General features: G+C 43.3%; 1 protein-coding gene across 1 annotated transcript in view; it reads right to left on the bottom strand.

The window, feature by feature from the left end:
• Positions 1–15623: 15623 nt before the first annotated feature.
• The window catches only part of Sap130 (Sin3A-associated protein, 130kDa), a 73492-nt gene continuing 66989 nt past the window's right edge, over positions 15624–22126 (bottom strand). Inside the window, exons 19-21 of the mRNA XM_013521047.1 lie at positions 18232–18335; positions 16938–17051; positions 15624–16519 (exon numbers count right to left, since the gene is read on the bottom strand). Of these exons, the coding sequence (XP_013376501.1) occupies positions 16361–16519; positions 16938–17051; positions 18232–18335 (377 nt within the window). The 3' untranslated portion in view covers positions 15624–16360. The remainder of the gene's footprint in view (positions 16520–16937; positions 17052–18231; positions 18336–22126) is intronic.

The raw sequence follows: 22126 nt of genomic DNA, 5'->3' as shown, positions 1-22126 counted from the left end.
GGGGATTTGCTCAGGTTCAGGTGAGTGAGGAAGTGGCCCCATAGCTCCAACTGTATTTTTTTTTTTTTTTTTTTTTTTTTTTTTTTTGAGACAGGGTCTCATATGCAGTTCAGGCTAGCCTTGAGCTCAGGTTGGTCTCGAACTTGCAACGATCCTCCTGTCTCAGCCTCCTGAGTGCTGGGATTACAGGCATGTGATACCACACCTAGCTTGTATATCTATATTAGGGTTATATTACCTCTTTGTAAAATAAAAAGGTAAACTGTGTGTGAATTAAGATTTCTTACTTATTTTTTCTTTTTTTGATTTGTTGGGGATCAAACTCAGGGCCTAAAGACGTTCTCTATTATAGAGCTATATTTCCAGCCTGAAATCAAGGATTTTTTAAAAAGCTGGCTGAAGTGGTGCCTATCTGTACTTTCAGCTACTCAGGAGAGGCAGGAAGATACCTTGAGCGTCGCAGTACAGGGTCAGGCTGGATAACATATTGGGTTCAGGGCTAGCACGGACTGTTCAGCTGGAGCTCATCTTACAGAAGTACTCAGTTAATAAATAAGAGAAAATAACAGACTTATATTATGTACAGCTAGGCACTGAGCATCTCAAACGTCTGCTAATATCACACAAAAGGATAATCAGTGTATTATCTAGGACACAGTACCCAACACTCACCACTTGAAGCAGGAGGAGCTTAATTCGGCTCACGCTTTCAGGGGACTCAGGCCCTGGCTGGCTGGCTCCACGGCAGAGCTGCCAGCAGAATGGTATGGAACAGCAAAGCTGCCTAGTGCATAGAGGCTGGGAAGCAGAGCAGGAGAATGTGCCTGACAGGAAGGATCCCCCCAAGGTCAGGCCTCCACGACCACCCAGCAGGGAGGTCTGCGGGTCCACTAGGCGGCTCCCAAGCCAGTCAAGGCAAGACAGTCATCACTATTAGGTGCCAGTGCTCCTAGTGAGCACAATATAACACAGAGTGCTGCCGAGATCCAAAGTCAAACCTGACTCTCACCAGGTCTTTTGAACTATGCCATGAAGAGCAGTCAGTGAAGACTCGACTGTAGGAAAGGACAAGTGAAACAACTGAGTACCTCAGCAGACGGACTGAAGGGGTGAGAGGAAAAGAAGGGCCACTGCTGCAGTTCACTGGGGCTATGAGAGCAGAGCACCCGAGGCTGGGGCTGGGGTGAGCCGTGGACATCGTCCCTCTCAGTTCTGGGGGGGCAAGGTCCAAGATCAAGATGCCTGCAGATTCTGGGTGTGGTGCAGGGTGCAACGTGGCTCACAGGTGGGGCTTACTTGATGCCCTCAAATGGGGGCAGGGAGTGGGGCTCCTGGATCCTCTTATTACAACGCTTGTCCCATGCACGCAGGCTCTACCCCTGTGACCGATCACCTTCTCACCCTTACTCCCGATGCCATGTATGAGGGGTTACGGTTTAGTCCACTGAGAATGTGTTGGGGACATAAACATTCAGTCTATAGGAGTCACTTATATATTAAAACTTTTCAAGGCATATCAAAGGTAGACATGGTGGTACAAGTCTGTGATCCCAACACTTGGGAGGCTGAGGCAGGAGGATGCCAAGTTTGAGGCCAGCCTGAGTAATATAATGAGATGCTGGCTCAAAAACAAACAGCAAATAATGGCAACAAAAAACCAGGCAAGATAAATTATATTTAGGGATATACAATTCCCTGGTAAAATCATAAAGAAATTTATAGGTGTGGTTACTATAAAGAAAACAGAAGTTGGATATGGTGGTGCATGCTTGTGATCCCAACACTGCAGGAAGCTGAAGCAAGAGGCTCACAAGTTTAAGCACAGCCTGGAAAACTTAGTGAAATCTTGTTTCAAAATTAAAAATAATCCTGGGTGTGGTGGTGCATGCCTATAATCCCAGCATGGGGTGGCTGAGGCTGGTGAATTGCTGTAAGTTCGTGGCCAGTCTGGGCCACACAGTGAGACCCTGTTCTACTCCCAGAGTAGAACTAGATGTGGTGGTGCATGCTTGTAATCCCAGAATTTAGGAGACTGAGGCGGAAGGATCTTGAGTTGAAGGCCAACCTGGGTTATATAACAAGTTCAAGGAGTTCAAGGCCAATATGGACTACATAATGAGACCCTATCTCAACAAAAATAAACAAAAACACCAAACATTAAAAAATAAAGAAAGAAAAATAAACAAATATGGTCAGGGATATAGCTTAACAGTACAGTGCCTGCCTGGCAAGTGTGAGGTCCTGAGTTCGATTCCCAGTACCCACAAAAAAAAAAAAAAAAAAAAAAGAAAAGAAAAAGGAAAAAAAAACTAATAACAGAAAGCTAGAAAATCCCAAAATGTTTGGAGATTGAACATGCTCTAAATTAAGACAAGAGGTCAATCTGGATGTGGCGGCACATACTTGTAATCTCAGCAGTCTGGGACATTCAGATAGTGATCCCAAATTTGAATCCAGCCCAGGGAACTTATTGAGAACTTTCTCAAAATAATAAAAACAGACAGGGAATGTAGCGCAGTGTGCAGGCCTGGACTCAATCCCCAGTACTGCAAGGAAAAAAAGAGGAAAAACAAAAAAATCTTGAGAGAAATTAAATATTTTGAACTAAATAAAAATAAAAATAAAAATTATCAAAACCTGTGGGATGTAGTGAATGTGGTATATAGGAGGAAGTTCATAGCTCTGAACAAACATCATAGAAATGAAGGAAGATCTAAAGCCAATAATCTGTTTCCATGGCAGGAAACTAGAGTGGAAATTATAAAACTCACAGGAGAAATCAATGACATTGTCAGTGGGAAATGACCAACAGCCCAAAGGTACATCTGAAAACAGCTCTTAAAGTTGATAAACTTCCAGCCAGGCTAACCAAGGTAAAAATAGAAGTCACAAAATATTATCAGAAGCCTGGAGTGGTGGCACGCTTGCCTGTCGCCTCTGCCTCCAGAGGCTGAGGCAGGAGGGGAAGGGAGAAGAGGAGAGAAAGAGGAGGAAAAGAGGGTACTGTGGACCTTTGCAGTGGGCACTTTCCTTGTTGCTTGGACAAAATACCTGATGCCCAAGGAGGCAACACCAGGCATGGTGGTGCATGCCTGTAATCCCAGCACTTGGGAGGCTGAGGCAGGAGGATTGTTGCGAGTAACGCAGACCAGCCTGGGTTACAAAGTGAGCTCAAGGCCAGCCTGAACTGCATAGTGAGACCCTGTCTCAAAAAAAAAAAAAAAAGACCCAGGGAGGCAAGGTTTATTTTGGTTGACAGGTTCAGTCCATGGCCAGTAGGCTCTAAGGCAGAAAAAGGAGGGCGGCATGGGCTCTGAAGGACAGAGCCCCTTGCTGGGAGCTCAGCAGGCCAGCCTGAAGGTCCCCCTTGACCTTACCCAAGCCTGCAGTGTCCCTTTGGGAGGCTTTGGGAACCCAGCGGCTCCCAGAGTGGAGGTGAATGCAGCTGCCAGTGTGAGGGCCGCAGCCAGATACTGGAGGACCCAGAGCAGGTCAAAGTCCAGGCACATCTACTGTGACTGTGGAAACAAGAAAACTGTCACAGCTGACTGTAGCTACAGTTCAGTAACAGGTACTGGGAATAGAACTCAGGACCTTGTGCTCGCCAGGCAGGCACTTACGCCACTGAGCTATATCCCTAGCCCCTGTATATCTTTTCTGCAACAGTTTTTCTCTATCTACAGTCACCCCATTTGTACCAAAGATCATGGAAATATTTATTTACAAAATGTGTTCAGTCACATTAAAGCTGGCCTGATTTATTTTCTTAAGTATGGCAAGAATAGTGACATTTAGACTCTGTGAGTCTACTTTGCTGGAACTTTTTCTTTCTTTTCTTTCTTTCTTTCTTTCTTTCTTTCTTTCTTTCTTTCTTTCTTTCTTTCTTCTTTCTTTTTTTCCTCTCTCTCCCTCTCCCCCTCCCTTCCCTTTCTTTCTTTCTTTCTTTCTTTCTTTCTTTCTTTCTTTCTTTCTTTCTTTCTTTCTATTTTTTGTTTTTTTGAGACAGGGTCTTGCTATGTACTTCAGGCTGGCCTTGAGCTGACTTTGTTGCCTAGGTTGGTCTCAAACTTGCAACGATCCTCCTGTCTCAGCCTCCCGAGTGCTGGGATTACAAGTATGCGCCACCATGCCTGGATTTTTTTTTTTTTTTTGAGATGTTGCCTAGGTTGGCCACTTGGCCACAGACTCCTGGGCTCCAGTGACGCTCCCACCTGAGGCCCTAATGCAGCAGATATGTGTATCATGTCTGTCTAAAATTTTTATTATTTATTTATTTATTTTTGGTCATTTTGGAGACAGGGTCTCGCTATTCAGTTTAGGCTGGACTTGAGCTCACTTTGTAGACCAGGCTAGTTTTGAAATTGCAGTAATCCTCCTGCCTCAGCCTCCTGAGTGCTGGGATTACAGGTCTGAGCCACCACACCCAGAATCACAGATTGGACCTTTAGAAGCACCTTGAATCTCGGAAGTTAAACCAAGGACTTGCTATCACACTGTGTCTAACACCTAAGATTTTGGTGGATTCCTTGCATCCCCATGTCTTAAGGATGACAAGACTTAAAAATTTGATGTGCTAGGCATGGTGGCACATACCTGTAATCTCAGCACTCAGGAGGCTGAGGCAGGAGGATGCCATGAGTTCAAGGCCAGCCTGGGCTAAGCAGTGAGTTCAAGGCCAGCTTGAATTGCATAGTGGGACCCTGTCTAAAAAAGAAGAATGAGCTCAAGGCCAGCTTGAACTACATAGCAAGATCCTGTCAGAAAACACTAAAAACAATAAAACATAAAAATAAATTGATGGGAGTTCCAGGCATGGTAGTGTACACCTGTGATCCCAGCACTTGGGAGCTGAGGCAAGAGGATCACTGAGTTCGAGGCCAGCCTGGGCTACCTAGTGAGACTGTCTCAGAACAAAACAAAACAATCTAATGGGGGTGAGTCAAAATAAACTCTCCTAACTTTCTTCCTTCCCTCCTTTCTTTTTAAAATTATTATTATTATTATTATTATTTGTCTTTTTGAGGCAAGGTCTCACTATGCTATTCAGGCTGGACTTGAGCTAACTTTGTAGCTGAGGCTGGTCTCAAACTTGCAACGATCCCCCTGCTTCAGCCTCCTGAGTGCCGGGATTATAGGTGTTTGCCACTATGCCTGGCTCTTTCTTCCTTTTTAACATTTTTTTTTTAATTTTTGGGACAGGGTCTTGTTAGTGGCTACATGACTGAGGTTGGGCTTGAACTTGTGATCCTCCAGTCTCTGCCTCCTTGAGTGAAGAGATTACAGGTATATGCCACACGCAGTAGCCCAAACTGGCCTCGAACTTGCAGTGACCCTCCTAGCTTAGCCTCCCAAGTGCTGGGATTACAGGTATACACCACCAAGCCTGGGCCTTCATTAAAAAACATATGGTGGGCTAGGCGAGGAAATCATAAAGCAATACATTTTCCAGTGACCTTGGTTGGGGGGCATCAGGGAGGTGGACTGTTGCAATGCAAGGAAATCTCTTCTAGAGGTTTCTAACATCAGTAGTGTAACTGTAGCCACCTCTTTGCAAGTTGTCCTTAATGTTATAGACAGTTAAACTAGGCAGAAATATTGTAGGCAGTCAGATAGGCCTAAGTCTCGAGAAAGTCAGGTTGAAAGGGAGACACATCTCAACTGTGGCCAACACATCTGTTGGAGACCCGGCCTCAGGATAAAGATGAAATGACCAGCCTGTGCACTTCCTCACAGGACAAACACCAGGCCTATGAGCCCATCATTCCCTAGAAAAAGTCCATTCTTTCCATGCACCCTTGTTATGTGGCTTGTTTCCCCATTGGATCACTATTACCTAAGCGACTACACTTGTACCCTTATTAGTTGATCATAGCTGTAACCCATGGTGTACCCACGTGGGTTTTGCTCTATAAAACTTCCCTGTAAGGTCAGGCCTCAGCAACTCCTTTGGGCCCCTTCCCGCCTCTCAGGAGTTCTCTCACCCTCTCAATAAGTATTTCCTACTCTTAACCTCTGTTGTTGCTAGAATTCATTCTTCCATTTTTGGAGAACACGAACTCGGTGTATCAGACATCTAACACACTGAGAGTTACACTATTTCCCTTGTATCATATCTGGGGATTCTGCTCTGTAAGCCCTGTAACACTTTGACTTCTCTCCCCTTTGCCTTTGGCAGTCTAAATTCTAAAGAAAAATCACGAGCGGGGCATGGTGGGGCACACCTGTAATCCCAGCATTTGGGAGGCTGAGGCACAAGGATCATTGAGAGTTAGAGACCAATTTGGGCTACAAAGTGAGCTCAAAGCCAGCCTGAACTGCATAGCGAGACCCTGTCTCAAAAAGACCCCCTTCTCCCAAAAATCTAAAATTTTCTGCCTCACATTTGCATTTCCAAAGGGATGACTCTTAGATAAAATAGAGGCAACCATTTATAATCTCATCTTAGATTTTAGGTCTAAACACCACACTTGTCAAATGGGTACAGATAAAAGCCCAGATAAAGCAAGATTATCAGCAAGAGTTATAACTGTCCAGACTGGACTGGTGTCTCACAGAGTCAAAGAATGAAATCCAGGCTAAGGGAGATAGTTACAGGGATGGTTATTGCAAGTACAAGAAGACTGAATGCTCCTGGGAGCTAGTTGGGAGGGCCCTGGACCAGCTCGCCAGAGTGGGCTCTTTGTCTGGAACCTCCTCTGGATAAACAGAGTGCAGGGTAGTTCAGACTGGCCTTGAATTCACTATGTAGCCTAGGCTGGTATTGAATTTGCAGTGATTCTCCTGCTTCAGCCTCCAAAGTTGGGATTACAGGTATGTGCTACCTGCCAGACTAATAGATATTATATACTCTTTTTGTTTGGTACCAAGAATCAAACTCACAACCTTGTGCTTGTCAGGCAGGCACTGTGCCACTGAGCTATACCCCTGGCCCCTATACTCTATTCTTAGTAACGTATAAACTAACTAGATTAAAAAAAAAAAAAAAAAAACTAGATAGAAGCCAGGTGTGGTGGTGCACACCTGTAATCCCAGCACTCAGGAAGCTGAGGGAGGAAGATTGCTGCAAGTTTGAACCCAGCCCACACTACAGGGCAAGACCCTGTTTCAAAAACAAACAACAAAATAGTTAGAGAGAAGATCAATAAGGAAATAGAGAACCTGAACAATACTGTAAGACAATGTGACCTAACAGACATGGACATTAGGACTAGCAGAAAACACATTCTCCTGGATAGACCATGTGTTAGGGCACAAAACAAGTCCCACTAATCTTTTCAGTCCTAGGGCTCAAATCCAGGGCCTCACATGGGCTAATAAGTGCCTTATCGAGTGCTTTATCACTGAGCTACATATCTAGCCATCAAGAAGTTTAAAACCACTAAAATCATACCCAGTATCTTTTCTAATCACAGTGGAATAAAACTAAAAATTAGTAACATAAGGAAAACCAGAAAATTCACAAACGTGGAAATTAAAGTCTTAACCAATGGTCAAAAACAAATCACAAGGAAGTTTAAAAAGTACATTTGAGACAAATAAAATGAGAAACAAAGCTAAGCAAAATCCACAGGACACACTGAGTGTAGTGTTGAGAGACAATTTTATTTATTTATTTATACATACACAGTGTAGTGCTCAGAGAGAAAATTCTATCTATCTATCTATCTATCTATTTATTTATTTATTTTTTTGGTTTTTGTTTTTGTTTTTTGGTTTTTCTCTGGTACCAAGAATCGAACTCACGACCTTGTGCTTGCCAGGCAGGTGCTGTGCCGCTGAGCTAAATCCCCAGCCCCCTCTATCTATTTATTTAGAGACAGGGTCTTGGTATGCAGTTCAGGCTGGCCTTAAACTCACTTTGTGGTTAAGGCTGGCCTCAAATTCACAAGGATCCTCCTGTCTTAGCCTCCTGAGTGACTTTAAGCCATGAGACTGACACCGAGGGCCCACCTCGCGTGTACCAGGCTCTGCCGCAGTGAGTGGTTGGCTGCGGCCTTCGTGCACCGTGTGTCCACAGTGTGCCGCGGGTGGTGTCTGGGGTGGCACCTGCGGGCAGCCTGCGGTCCCTCTGAAGCAGTCATGAGTGCAAGGCTGACTGGTGAAAGCCTGTGGGAACCTTTACAGCAGGGGATTTGTGGATAATAAAATGCCTGTAGCTCTCCAGAAAGGAGGCTCTCGGAGGGGATAAGGAAGTAAAAAGAATTGAGATGTGTTAGGTCCATGTACCAACTTACACAAGGAATGCAATAATCATGTACTGCAAACATGGACTCATAAAAATTGAAAAATTAAAACATTTTTTTGAAAATTAAAAAAAAACCCAGAAGTAAGGATCTAGAGTGAACACGACGCCAATGGCAAAGGCGGAAAGCTTTTCCGCGCACATCAGGACTAAGGCAACAGCACCCACTTTTACCTTGTTTAGTGTGGTGGTTTCCGTTCCAGAAAAACACACAAGATGCTGAAATAAAATATGCTCAAATTGGGAAAGAAAAAGTTATCTCTGCGCACAGATAACAGGATCTTATATGCAGAAAAACCAAACAATTCTACAAAATTTAGACAATAAATTTAACAAATCAACAGGACACAAATTAACATACAAAATCAGCTATATTTTATACTCACAACAAATAATTAGAAATCAAATTTAAGAAAGGATTCCATTTACAGAAGCATCAAAAAGAACACTTAGGAATTTAAAACAGTGCACGCTCGTGGAAAATAGTTTCGGTGGTTCCTAACAAAGCTAAATATACAGAATTACCATGTGAGTCAGGCAACTCCACTCCTGAATGTATATCCAAATGAAGGGAAAGCAAGAAAATTAAACAGAAACATGTTTTCCAGTGTTCACTGCACCACTGCTTACAACAGCCAGAAGGTGGACACAGCCCAAGTGTCCATCTACAGGTAGATGAAAAAATATATACATGCAACGGTATATTACTTGGAGATAAGATGGAATAAAATTCTGATATGTATTACAATATGCACCAAACTTGAAAACCTTATGTTAAACAAAATAAGATAAATACAAAAGAATAAATACATGGGTAATGGAAACTTTTGGAAATAGTGGTAGGTGGGAATGGTGGAACACACCTGTAATTCCAGCAGAGGCTGAGCCAGAAGGACCTTGAGTTTAAGGCAGGCTGGGTTACACAGTGAGTTCAAAATTAGGCTGGATGACACAGACCCTGTCTCAGAAAAACAAAACGAAAAGGAAATAATGGTGATAGTTGTGTAACATTAGGAGTGTACTCCCATTGAATTATACATTTAAAGTGGCAAATTTTATTATATATTTCACTATAATTTTATTTATTTTTTTGTCTTTTTGAGACAAGGTCTCACTATGCAGTTCAGGCTGGCTTTGAGCTCACTTTGTAGCCCAGGGCTGGTCTCAAACTCGCAACGATCCTCCTGTCTCAGCCCTCCTGAGTGCTGGGAATTTCACTATAATTTTAAAAATTAATAGTGTAATGTATCCAAAAACTTCAAATTGTACATTTACAGTGCTGGGATCAAACTCATGGCCCTGTGCATGACAGCCAAATGCTCTCCCTCTGAGCTGTATTTCCAGTGAATTGTGTTGAATGAGGGGATATTATGGTATATAAATTATATCTCACATGTGTTTAAAATATAAACGTTAAAATATATTACACTAGGTATGGTAGAACATTCCTATAATCCCAGCACCCTGGGAAGTTGAGGCAAAAGGATTGTAAATTTGAGCCCACCTTGGGCAATTTAGCAAAATCCTATTTCAAAATAAAAAACAGAAAGGGCTGGGGATGTAGGTCAGTACCAAGGCTCTGGATTCAATCTGCAGTACTCAGAAAAAGTTGTATTTCTATGCTGTAACATGAACAAACACAACATAAAATTATGTAAATATTCTCATTTACAGTGGCATAAAAAACAATAAAGCAGGGCTGGGGGTGTAGCTCAGTAGATCTTGCCTAGCCTGCATAAGGTCCTAGGTTTGACTCCTGGCACTGCCAAAACAAACAAACAAAAAAATACTTACAAATTCATTTAGCAAATAAAGTGAAAATTTACACTCCAAATAGTAAAAATCATTCTTTGTTGAGAGAAATTAAAGTAAGTGGAAAGACATCTCATGTCCATGGACCAGAAGACTTAAGACAATAACTTTTACCAAATTATTCTACAGATTCAACATAACCCAGTATTCGTTTTTTTTTTTTTTTTTTCCTTTTGGAACTGGGAATCGAACTCAGGACCTTGCGCTTGCCAGGTAGGCGCTTGTGCCACTGAGCCATATCCCCAGCCCAAAGATTTTCTTTTTTTTTTCCCAGTACCGGGAATCGAACTCACGACCTTGTGCTTACCAGGCAGGTGCTTTGCCGCTGAGCTAAATCCCCAGCCCCTCAACATAACCCAAATCAAACTCTCAGATGACTTTTTTTGTTTTGTTTTTCTTCCAGTACCGGGAATCAAACTCACAACCTTGTGCTTCACAGGCAGGCGCTGTGCCACTGAGCTAAATCCCCAGCCCCGTTTTTCTGTCTTTTTGAGTCAGGGTCTCATTATGCAGTACAGACTGGCCTTGTGCTCACTTATGTTGCCAGGGCTGGTCTTGAACTCACAACGATACTCCTGCCTCAGCCTCCCGAGTGCTGGGATTACAGGCATGTGCCACCACGCCCAGCTAGATCAATCTTAAAAAGAGTAACAGAGGGCCAGGGATATAGCTCAGCAGCACAGCACCTGCCTGGCAAGCATGAGGCCATGAATTCAATTTCCATACCAAAAAAAAAAAGAAAAAAAAATGAGTTGTAACAGAACTGGATGTGGTGGTACACAACTGTAATCCAAGTACTTGGGAGGCTGAGGCAGGAGGATTGCTGAGTTTGAGGCCAACCTGGGTTACATAAGCGAGTTCAAGGCCAGCCTGCACTACATAGGGAGACCCCGCTCAAAAAACAAAACAATAAACAAAAAAAGAGTAAAGAATGGAAAAATCACATGTTCCAACTTCAGAACTTACTACAAAATCATAATAAATAAAAGTGTTATGGTGGTCTAAGGATACATACATAGATCCTTGGAAGACAGAGTCCAGAAATATTTACTTATACAAAAAATTTATCTTCAATAAATTACCAATATAGTCCAATGGGCAAAAAGAACAGCTTTTTTTAAACAAATTGTTCTGGGACAAGTGAATAACCACATGGAAAAAATTGACGTTGGTCTACCTACTTCACACCAAATACAAAAGTCAACTTAAAATGGATTAAATACTTAAATGAGGAAATGGAAGGATTTATTTTGAGGGCAATAAAAATGTTCTAAAACTGACTGTGGTAAAAATGCACAGTTCTATGAATGTATGAATCGCTGAATTATATACTTCAAAGCAGGTGAATGTGTGAATTATATCTCAATGTTTGCAGAAAGGGAGCAAAAGCCAGACGCACTGGAGTATGAGGTAGTTCCAACTACTTGGGAGGTTAAAGCAAAGGGGTCACTTGAGCAAAGGAGCGTGAAGCCAACCTAGCAATACAGTGAGACCCTGCCTCAGAAAAGAAAAAGAAGTCAAGTGTGACATGCCTATAATCCTAGTAGTCTTCGGGGTCTGGGATATAGCTCAGTGGTACAGGCGACTGCCTGGCAAGCAGAGAGTCCTGAGTTTGATTCCTGGTACCAATCTATGGCCATCCCACCCTGAACAAGCCCAATCTCATCTGATTCCCAGTACCAAACAAATTGTAAAAAAAAAAAAAAAAAATCCTAGTAGTCTGGGAGGCTGAGAGAGGAGGATTTCAAATTCCAACCCTGCCTGGGCAATTTAGCAAAACCCTATCTTAAAATAAAAAGAAGGGCTGGGCTTGTAATTCAGTGAAATCTTGGGTTTAATCTAAAAAGAGAGAGAGAGATTATACAACTAGGAGGCTGAGGCAAGATTGTCTGAATCCCGCCTGGGCAATTTAACAAGATCCTGCCAAAAATAAAATGTCTGGAGGTGTAGCTCACTGTGAAGGCCCTGGGTTCAATTCCCAGGACTGGCAAAAAAAAAAAAAAAAAAAAAAAAAAAAAAAAGGTAGATAAATACTACTACCCAATTTCTAGAACCAACTTACAGTAACTAAGTCAAACAAAAGTAGGACTGGTTAAAGAACAAACAAGTGGACCAAGGGAGCAGAACAGACCTCTAAAATACAGCCAACTAGTCTTTGACAATGGAGCAAAGGCAACTCAGTGGATAAAGGATATTCTTTCCAACCATATGGGTGGGGTAAGGTTTTCTTTCTTTTCTGGCAGTGCTGGGGAATGCACCCATGGTCTTCACCCCGAGCTATGATCCCATTCATTCATTCGTTCATTCAGACACAAGGCCTTGCTACATCACTAAATTGCCCAGACTGGGCTCTAACTTATGATTCTCCTGCCTCAGCCTCCAAAGCTGTTGGGATTACAGGTGTGTACTACCACGCATGGCTATACAAATGAGATTTTTGACAGAATTCACACCTTCATAAAAAATAACTGAAAGTTACTATAAACCTAAGTGGAGATCACAAAATTTAAAAGTTTACAAAAAAACAAAAACAAAAACAAGAGAACACAGAAGTGATCTTGGATTTGGCAGTGAATTTTTATTTTTTTGCCATGCTCTGGGGATTGAATCCAGGGCCTAGTGAATGCTAGGCAAGTACTTTACTACTGAGCTACACTCTCAGCCTTGAGTCTTTAGATAGAAGGCCTAAAACAGGATTCATGAAAAGTAAAATTGATAAGCTATACTTTATTAAAAACTTTTTCAAAAGGCACTACTAGAGAATGGAAAAATAAGCACCAAGGACAAGTAAGAAAATATTTGTGAAACATATACCTGGTAAAGGACTTGTATCTAAAATATGCAAAGGAGGTGAGGGAGAGAGGAGAGCCAGTGTGAGCACAGGCCCGTAGCCCCAGTTAGGTGGAAGGTTGTGCAAGGGTTGTGGCAGCCTGGGCTCGGAAGGCAGCTTGGGCAACACAGTGAGACTGCAGGTTAAAAAAAAATCCAAAATCCCCAAAACCCAAAATAAAAGAGAAAAAAAAGGAAGAAAGAGAACAAAACATACAAAAATCTCTTAAAACTCAGTAAATTAAAACATGGCCAAAGACCTGAACAGTTACAGCACCAAAACAATACTAGAGATGGTGATCAGCATCAGCACATGGGAGGATGCTCAATTTGAGATGCCCTGAGGAACCGCGAATGAAAACGGCACTTGCTGGACAAAGTCAGTGCACCACCTGACACCAGACACCAGTGTGCACCGGTGGGCAGGCGGAGCTGCAGACATTCTCCTTCACTGGGGATGACAAGCCTGCTCTAAAAGACAACTGGGCAGCTTCTCACCAAGCCAAGCAGTTTCTCTCAGGATCCAGAAATCACAATTTAAGATTAACTTAGCTTAAGATCTCCACACAAAAACTTGCACAAAAATGTTTAGTTTTATTTATAACAGCCCCAAACTGGAAGCAAACAAGATACCCTTCAATAGAAAAAAATAGATAAACCAAGTGCTGCACAAAGTAGAATGCACAGACTACCTCTCAGGCATAAAACAAACAGAAACAAAAGAAACCAACCTTTATGGACATATACAACAAATGGGTAAAAATCAGAATATGTTCTACAAAAAAGCCAGACACAAATAATTAAATCTATTCATCTGAAGGTGCAGTCCAGGATGGCCAAGAACTTGTGTCTCCTTCCTCAGACTGGAGTGCTGGGGTTACAGACATGCCCAAACTAAGAATATCTTTTTAAATTATTCATTTAACCACTTGCTGGGTTGGACTACATGATCTTCAAGTAACTTTTCAACCACCCAAATGTGGGACTTTGTTGTTATTACTGGAAGTCTGTTGGCATTTTCTACTTAATAATCTTTTTAAATATCCAGGATTCAAAAGTAGCATGAGAAGGTTTCTAGGCCAGGCAGATGGATTAAAACTTGTTTCCAGATCTGTTGCCTTGATTTTCCATTGTAAATATCAGAATCCGAATCTTATCACAAATATATTGCAACTCTTTTTTTTTTTTTTCGGTTTTTCTCCGGTACCGGGAACGGAACTCACGACCTTGCGCTTGCCAGGCAGGCGCTTCGCCGCTGAGCTAAATCCCCAGCCCCTGCAACTCTCATCTTTAAGTATGTGAATGACATTTTTGTGGAGCCCATTTCTGGACTCTCAGCACTCCCTCCTGGCCACAAATCCCTGGGGTAAATAAATTTAATACATTACCACCAACTGAGAAGTTGTGTAGAAGCACGTGTCTCCACAAATAATATAAATGCATAAAATTTTATCTGGAATATTCCAACTGCTAATAACCCAGTGTTTCTCCAGGTGGGGAAGCAACTTGTGGAATATCCACTGGCAAAATTCTGTTGTGTAGCTGGGTGTGGTGGCGCATGCCTGAAATCCCAGCACCTGGGGGGCTCAAGCAGGAGGATTGTTGAGACCAGCCTGGGCTACAAAGTGAGCTCAAAGCCAACCTGAACTGCACAGTGAAACCCTGTCTCAAAAACAAACAAAAAGCCATTATCTTCACAAAGATTCATCCTGTTTCTCCCAATTTTTCTGGCAGTGTTGGGGATGGAACCCAGGGCTTTGTGTATTCTAGGCAAGCAATTGACTAGGCTCCATGCTCAGCTCTCTCCCAACTTCAGACTGTAGTCTTCACAGGTGAGGGAAACCATCATCTTAGCCTGCAATCTTATGCATCCTTTGAGAAGGTTAATTCTGCTTAAACAGTGACAATAATTCTCAAGAATGCATCTGTAACACAGGGTCCCAAATACCTGCCCTTGTCCCACACTAGCCAGCAGACCACACGGGAACAGATGAGACTGGGCAATGGGCCACAATCCCAGCAGGGGCACTGTGCTGGTGCCTGGAGACAATGGCTAGTATCTTTTTAGGTCAGCTCCATGTTACAACAACGCACTTCAGTGATGCAGCCTTGACCAGCTCCTAAGTTCTCTTGTCCCTCAGCTACACAGGCTCCTAAAGACCAACATCTGCCCTGCTTTCTCCCGAGCCCACTCTAATGCAGGCTCATCATTCCAATACAGCAGCAGGAGGGCTGACTCAGCGGGGGCTGTGGTGTGTGTCCTCCAGGCGGAAGTGGAACTGCCGTCTCAGCTCTGAGCAGGGAGCTGTAAACTGGTGCCTTAAGGAAGGAGAGTGGCTGGGTCTTGCTGCTAGAAGCAACAAGCTCTGACATAATGTGATGGGTGGTCTTGTGTCCACTGAAAGCAAACCTGGACTGCTTTATCTGACAGGTTGAGGGAACAGAGATTTATGAAGGGAATTCACCCACTTGAAGCTTCACCCTCTTACCGCAGCCTTTACAGCTACTGTAGCTTCAACAGTCTCCCAGTTTGACCAATTTCTATCAGCTGTGTACATAAGACAGCCAAGAACCAACACTGCACTGTGTAACATGTTCAAATTACATAAGCAGAGCTCAGTGTGGAATAACACAACTTTACCAGCACAGACCTAGTGATGTGTGAGAAACGACAGCAAGGTGAACACTTAGGTGACCTTTAGTACAGCTTGGACGTGCTTTAGAAAAGGAAGCACATTGCTCATGTACAAAACCTCTTTGAGTCCTTTATTAACGTCTGGAGATGTGTGGTACACACAATTAACAGCATCACACCAGTTACAGAAGTACAGAGAACCAGGAACGTACTTCAGAACAGGATCTCAGAGCAACATGTGGTGTTGCCTGCTCTGAACCTCCATATAAATCTAATTCTGACACACGCAGGACAGACAGTGTAACAACTTCACTTGGAAATGATTCTTTAAAAAAGCAACAAGAACCGATTGTTCAAACTCTTTAGTGTGCGATGTGGCAGCCTCTCTTGATGCTGTGGCACTACTGTAAAGGCCAACCTGGGCATTTGAAGGTTAGACAGAAGAGCTGACTGGGGCAAGAAGAGGCTTTCTTTTCAGTGTAGAGATAACAGATGGTTTGAGTGGACACTTTCAATCCAGGCTCACTGTGGGTCCTGCAGGAATCCACCAGACACAGTCTATAACCTGGGAGACTGAAAAATGCCAGGCAGCCGTTGGTGTCACTGCCATCAGGAGTCACTGATGATTTAGTAGGGTTGTGCCTAAAGGAGAAAAGGGGTTCACTGCGTTGAGTCAGCTCTGATCCGCTTGTGCCACTGAATGCCATGGGTCCCTCTGCTTTCACGCGTGAATGAAGGAACACTACTTTTATTTCAATGCTCCTTTGAAAAAAACCAAAGCCCTCCCCCACCCCCATCATCATTCTTCATAAATTGTTTCCAAATTCCTGATTCTTCTTGGTCTAGACTTTTTCCTTTCGCTTCAACTTCGACACTTTTTTGACAGTTCCATTCTTGTTTAGAAGCTTCAGGACACGATCTTTATGATCTAAAACCTTAAGCATGGAGTCTCTGGCCTCACTGATTTGATCCATCACCAGCTTGCACCTCTGCATGTTTCCCTGAAACAGAAGACATCACATCATCAGTGAGAAGGGCGTGACTCAGACAGAAATGCCCCCTTTGGGGAAAGGCATTTTAGTAAGGCTTTCAAAGAGTGCTTTCTGGTAATACAGGCTTTTGCCCCTCAGCGCTAAGAACTGAGTCCAGGGCCTCAACGTATGCTAGGCAAGCACTCCACCACTAAGCTGCATCCTTAGCCCCTTGAAAACTTTATTTTGAGACACGGTCTTCACTAAGTTGCCAGGGTGGCCTCAGACCTGTGCTCTGACTGGCTCAGCTGCCCAAACAGCTTGATTACGGGAGTGCGCCACTATGCCTGGCCATAACAGAGTGGGGAGGGAGGGGAATGCGAGAAGTAGGATTCTCTGGTAAATAACCTCAGAAGTATGTGATCAGGTGGGAAAGGGCTCATCAAACCTGTATTAGTTCATTTATTCGGTGCAGATCATCATCAGTTGCCGCTTTTTTCTTTGGGATTATTCCTTCCTGTAGGTTGGTAAGTCTTTCATAAACATCATGTTCCAGATTTGTCTGCAACACACAAGAGGGAGCATGTAGTGACTTGGAGATACTGTTTTATATCAACCTCAGGCAAAGGAACCCAGCTTGAGTTAATGTTGCCAACTACTGTAAGAATGTTTATGTGATAAAGTCTTTTCTCTAAAGGACTAAAGTATTAAGGTTAAGCAACAGTGATGGAAATAGATCAATAATGATTTGCATTTTATTATGACACTGTTCAGAGTCCATCTTCAAAGATAACTTTTAAATATTGCACTGAATTCACAATTCCTCTGAAAAACAACTGTCAGTTTTGAGAAACGTGATTTTTTTTTAAGTAAAAAGCCAAGGAATTTATTTTTCTAGCTACTGATAGCAGACCGTGTTTTTTGAGATCATTGCTACTCCAAATATGGGGAAAACTTCATGAGGTGCTGGTTTCATTGTATCCTCTCTTCACCCAGTGGGAGAAGGACAGAGTCCTATCCTAGGCTCATGAAAGTGGTTGAACATAGAGGATCTACCACTGGACAGATGAGACTGACAGCATTCACTGGTCAGATACATTACAGCCTAAGGGAGGATGTAGCAGGTCATGCAGGTCATAGGAGTTGCACTCAGGGCTGCAGTGAACAGTAGCAGCTGTGGGAAGCAGAGTTTGTAGTATCAAGAGGGAGGGGGTGCTCCCTGCTCCCCAAGGGGCTTAATCAGTATCAGAAGCTGGCAGAGAAATGAAGCTGACTGCTCAGTGCAAAGCAACTGTGCCTGGCTCCCATGGTGAGGAAGGCTGTTGGGTGAAAGGGCCTTATCGGAAGCAACAGAGTGGGGAGGAGGGAATTATGGGTAGGCCATTAATGGCTCCATTTCAGATGTTACTGAATACCAAATCTTAATTTTAGGCTTTCCACCGTAGCTGTCCCATACATTTTAGATTTAAGATTTAAATTATAATCACAAATAATTGATATAATAGTTTTAGACTTGGCGGGGGAATTTAGACTAGGAATCTAATGCAGGACCTTGTGCTTGCCAGGCAGGCACTTGTGCCCGCTGAGCTATATCCCAGCCCTGAGAGAGTAGTTTTGATACTATACAACAACACACAGAAAACCTACTACAACTCATGTTAGTAGGGGATGCTTCAGATTTACTCAAAAGATAATGTTCTGAGAAGCTGAGCATCTCCAGCATTCTCTACAACTGTACCTACCAGCTGTAGTAACTGGGCAGCACAGAGGTGGACTTTCCAGCCCTGGGCGCGACAGGATACTCCTTTCTGATTAGCTATTTCCTGCAGCATAGCTTTCTTCTCCTCTGGAATCATGTAAAAATAAGTATGTTTCAATTTTTATACAGCTAAATCATCTGTGTTCAAGCAGCCTTAGCCACAATTTTATCAATATTTCTTTACATAAATGTCTTTAAGTAATTTCTATGCATTTACATAATTAGGAAAAGGATTCGACAACACGAATAAAAGCTTTCTTTTTGTTCACTCCAAAAGACAGTTTTGAAGATCTACTACTGTTACTCTGGTGAGTTAAAGAGACCAAGTTAATATTCTAACCTCTTAAAAGAGGGGTGATGGTGTTTCGTCATTCAGACTTGCTCAATATGTGATGCTTACAAGCATGTGGAGGGTGGGACATGGGATTTTGGGAACTTTTTGTGTTATCTAGATCTGAAATCCCATGAATCAAGTGGGAATTACATTTCAAATTTGGAAGGAAAGTCCAGGGACCAGTAGTGTAATAAAGTAAATAAAAAATAGTTATCAAGGGGCTGGGGGTTTAGCTCAGTGGCACAGCCCCTGCTTGGCAAGTGTAAGGTGCTGAGTTTGATTCTCAGTACAACACCCCCCAAATTAAAAAGTTGTCAAGTCTAGAATTGAGGGATATTGTACAAACTGAGTTTAGTTCTTATTTATTCATTTTTGTCTTTTTGAGATGGGTTCACTATGCAGTTCAGGCTGGCCTTGAACTCATTTTGTAGCCCAAGCTGGTCTTGAACTAGCACGGATCCTCCTGCCTTAGCCTCCCAAGTGCCGGGATTACAGGTATGTGCTACCACACCCGGCTTAAAAAGTGAGTTTAGTTCTGTTTGTAAGGTTTTTTCTGCAGTACTGAGCCTCATGCATGCTAGGTAAGCACTATACCAGAGCTGCCTTGCCAGTTCGTTCTAGTTTTATTTTGAGATAGGCTCTTGCTAACTGCCCAGGCTGCTCAAACTGTGGCCCTCTTGCCCGCCCTCCTAGGCACTAGGGTGAACAGATGTGCACTAACATACTGAGATTTAATCACTTTTTAACCGGGATACAAGATACTCACACGTAACATGGTTAAAAATTATTTTATAAATTAATTTAAAAAAACCCTCAGATGAGTTCATCTGCCCAAACTCACAAGAGTGAAGAGTGAACCCTACTGGGTACTATAGACTCTGAGTGCTAGCAATGTGTCAATGCAGTTTTCAACAATTTTAAGAAATGTCTCACCTGTGCTGTGAAATGTCCACATGCAGGGCAGGGCAGGGCAGGCTATGTATGGGAACTATTTTCTCTTCAGTCTTGCTGTAAATCTAACATTGTCCCCCCAAAATAAAGCTAATTCATTAAAAACCCCTATCTAGTTGACAGATACTAAAATATTAGCATAAATACGATCAGAAAGGTCTTCAAGCTGGGCATGGTGGTGCATGCCTATAATCCCAGCACTCAGGAGGCTGAAGCAGGAAGATTGTTGCAAGTTAAAGGTCAGCCTGGGCTACAAAGTGAGCTCAAGGAGAGCTTAAACTGCATAGTGAGACCCTGTTTCAAGAAAGACCAAAAAAAAAAGAAAAAAAAAGTTTTCAGTACTTTGAAATAACTGCAGATTTTCATGCAGTTGTAGGAATACAGAGAAAGGGGGTGTGGTGGTACACACCTATCCTCCCACTACTCTGGGAGGCTGACAAGAGAAGAGAGTGCAGGCCTAGCCTGGTAACTTAGTAACCTATTGAGATTCTGTCTCAAAATGAAAAAATAAAAAAGGCTGGGGATGTACTTCAGCGTGAAGGCCCTGGGTTCAGTCCCCAGTGGAAGCCAGCTGTTTGTAATCCCGGCATCCTATGAGACTGACGATATAGCTCAGGGCAAAGGCCCCAGGCTTCAATCTCTAGAACTCCACAGATAGATAGACAGATGGATGGACAGACAGGAAACACAGATCTTGTGTATTCTACATCTAGCACCCTATCTCTATGGTATAATACCACAACTGTAACATTGCCAGAGCCCCCAACCTTACTCAGATTTCACAACTTCCACAGGTACTTGTATATTTCATGTACTTGTATACTTGACTATAAATCTTAGTTTTTTTTCTTTTGGAAGCTGGGCACAGTGGAGCACGCCTGTAATTCCAGCACTTGGGAGGCAGAGGGAGAAGGATGGGCCTGAGTTAATGCCAGCCTGGGCTACAAAGTGAGACCCTATGTTAAACAGAAAAAGTTTACTTTTTGGTTTGAAATAATGTCTCTTCTCTGGGATGAATCCCCAGGATTGCAATTTCTGGCTTGTATGGGGAGGGTAGGCTGTATTTTCATGACACTGCTGATCTGCCCTGCAGAACAGTTCAGCACTGCAGGTGCAAAGACTCTTGAGTGGCCACTGACCACTGTCAGGAACACCAGTGCAAACTAACAACAGCCACCAAGTAACCCTTGGGAAATGGCCTTGTGGGCAAATGGCAAATGAAGCAACATCTATGTAAGAAAATGTACTAAAATTTGGTAATAAAGATGAGTTCTGTGGTACTTGAACCTGACTGCTTTGTTCTCTGCGCTCCTGGCTCATCCAAGTCCATGAGGGTCTGTGACGCGGGGCCACCTCTCTCCAGCACCGGTTTGTTCCTGAGACAGAAGGCACCCGTGTACTCCAGTTTGGCTCAGCTACCTACAGCTGAGGGGATGTCCTAGGGAACACAACTGAGATACACACTCTTTCCCTACCCAACCCCTAATCAAGGCATACTGAGGACTCAGGCCACATGCTTCTCCCGGCTTGTGAGCAAGTGCCAGGGGGCTGCTCGTCCTCCTGTCCTCCACTGTGCGGATCTCCTGGGAAGGGCTGTCCCTCACAGAATGCGGCCAGGCCCCACACTTCTTCCTGTGCCTTGGCTTCAAGACATGCCTGCGTGGCAGGGATGGGAAGTTCTCTGCTTGAACTTCCCATCTTTCTCAGTGGACCCAACGCCTGCCTGGCAAGTGGAAGGTCCTAAGTCTGATTCCTGGTACCAAAAAAACCCCACCAAAACCAAAAAATACATCAGTGGACCTGACTGTTTGCCAGAGTTTGGAGTTCAACCCTGAAGGTGCCCCTAGTGTTATAGGCAGCTAAGTTAGGTAGGAATGTTACAGACAGTCAGGGCTGGGCCCTTAAGGAAGTCAGAACAAAAGGTGAAAAACCCACTACAGCTGTGGCTGGAGAGGCATCAGTTGGAAGCCAAGCCTCAAGACAACAACAAAAGGACCAGAATGTGGCTCAGTGGTAGAGCTCTTGCACGCAAAAATGGCTCTCCAGCATCCCCACCCTAAACAACAAAAGGACCAGACCTACATCCTCAAGGGATGAAACTAGTGATAACACCTGGTCTAGATAGGCATCAGTCACCTCAGTGGGCAACCAAGACCCTGGGAACCATCACCTATCTGAGAGGGTCTTTGTTCTTTTCATGCCTGGCTCACTATGTGACTTACTTTCCTACTGGATCAGTATTACCTAAGAAGCTAAACTTAAAATCTTACTGGCTGATCCTATCTATAACCCACTTTGTACTCACATGGGTTTTGCCCTATAAAATTTCCCTGTAAAGTGGGGTCCCCGGCTACTTATTTGGGCCCTTTGCTATTCTTCCGACAGGACCTTTCTACCCTTTCACTAAATATCTTCCTACTCTTAACCTCTGTTGTTCCTAGAATTCGTTCTTTGATATTTAGAGAACCTGAACTGGGCATATCAGACACCTAACAGGTTGAGAGTTATAATATTCCCTTATATCGTATTTGGAGATTCTGGTATCACCCCTGCAACACTAAGAACAGCGAAGGCTGTTGGGAAATCCACCAAC

The sequence above is a fragment of the Chinchilla lanigera genome, unplaced genomic scaffold (assembly GCF_000276665.1).
Source record: "Chinchilla lanigera isolate Chin_1 unplaced genomic scaffold, ChiLan1.0 scaffold00058, whole genome shotgun sequence".
Classification (NCBI taxonomy): Eukaryota; Metazoa; Chordata; class Mammalia; order Rodentia; family Chinchillidae; genus Chinchilla; species Chinchilla lanigera.
This window is presented reverse-complemented; position numbering and strand designations above follow the sequence as displayed.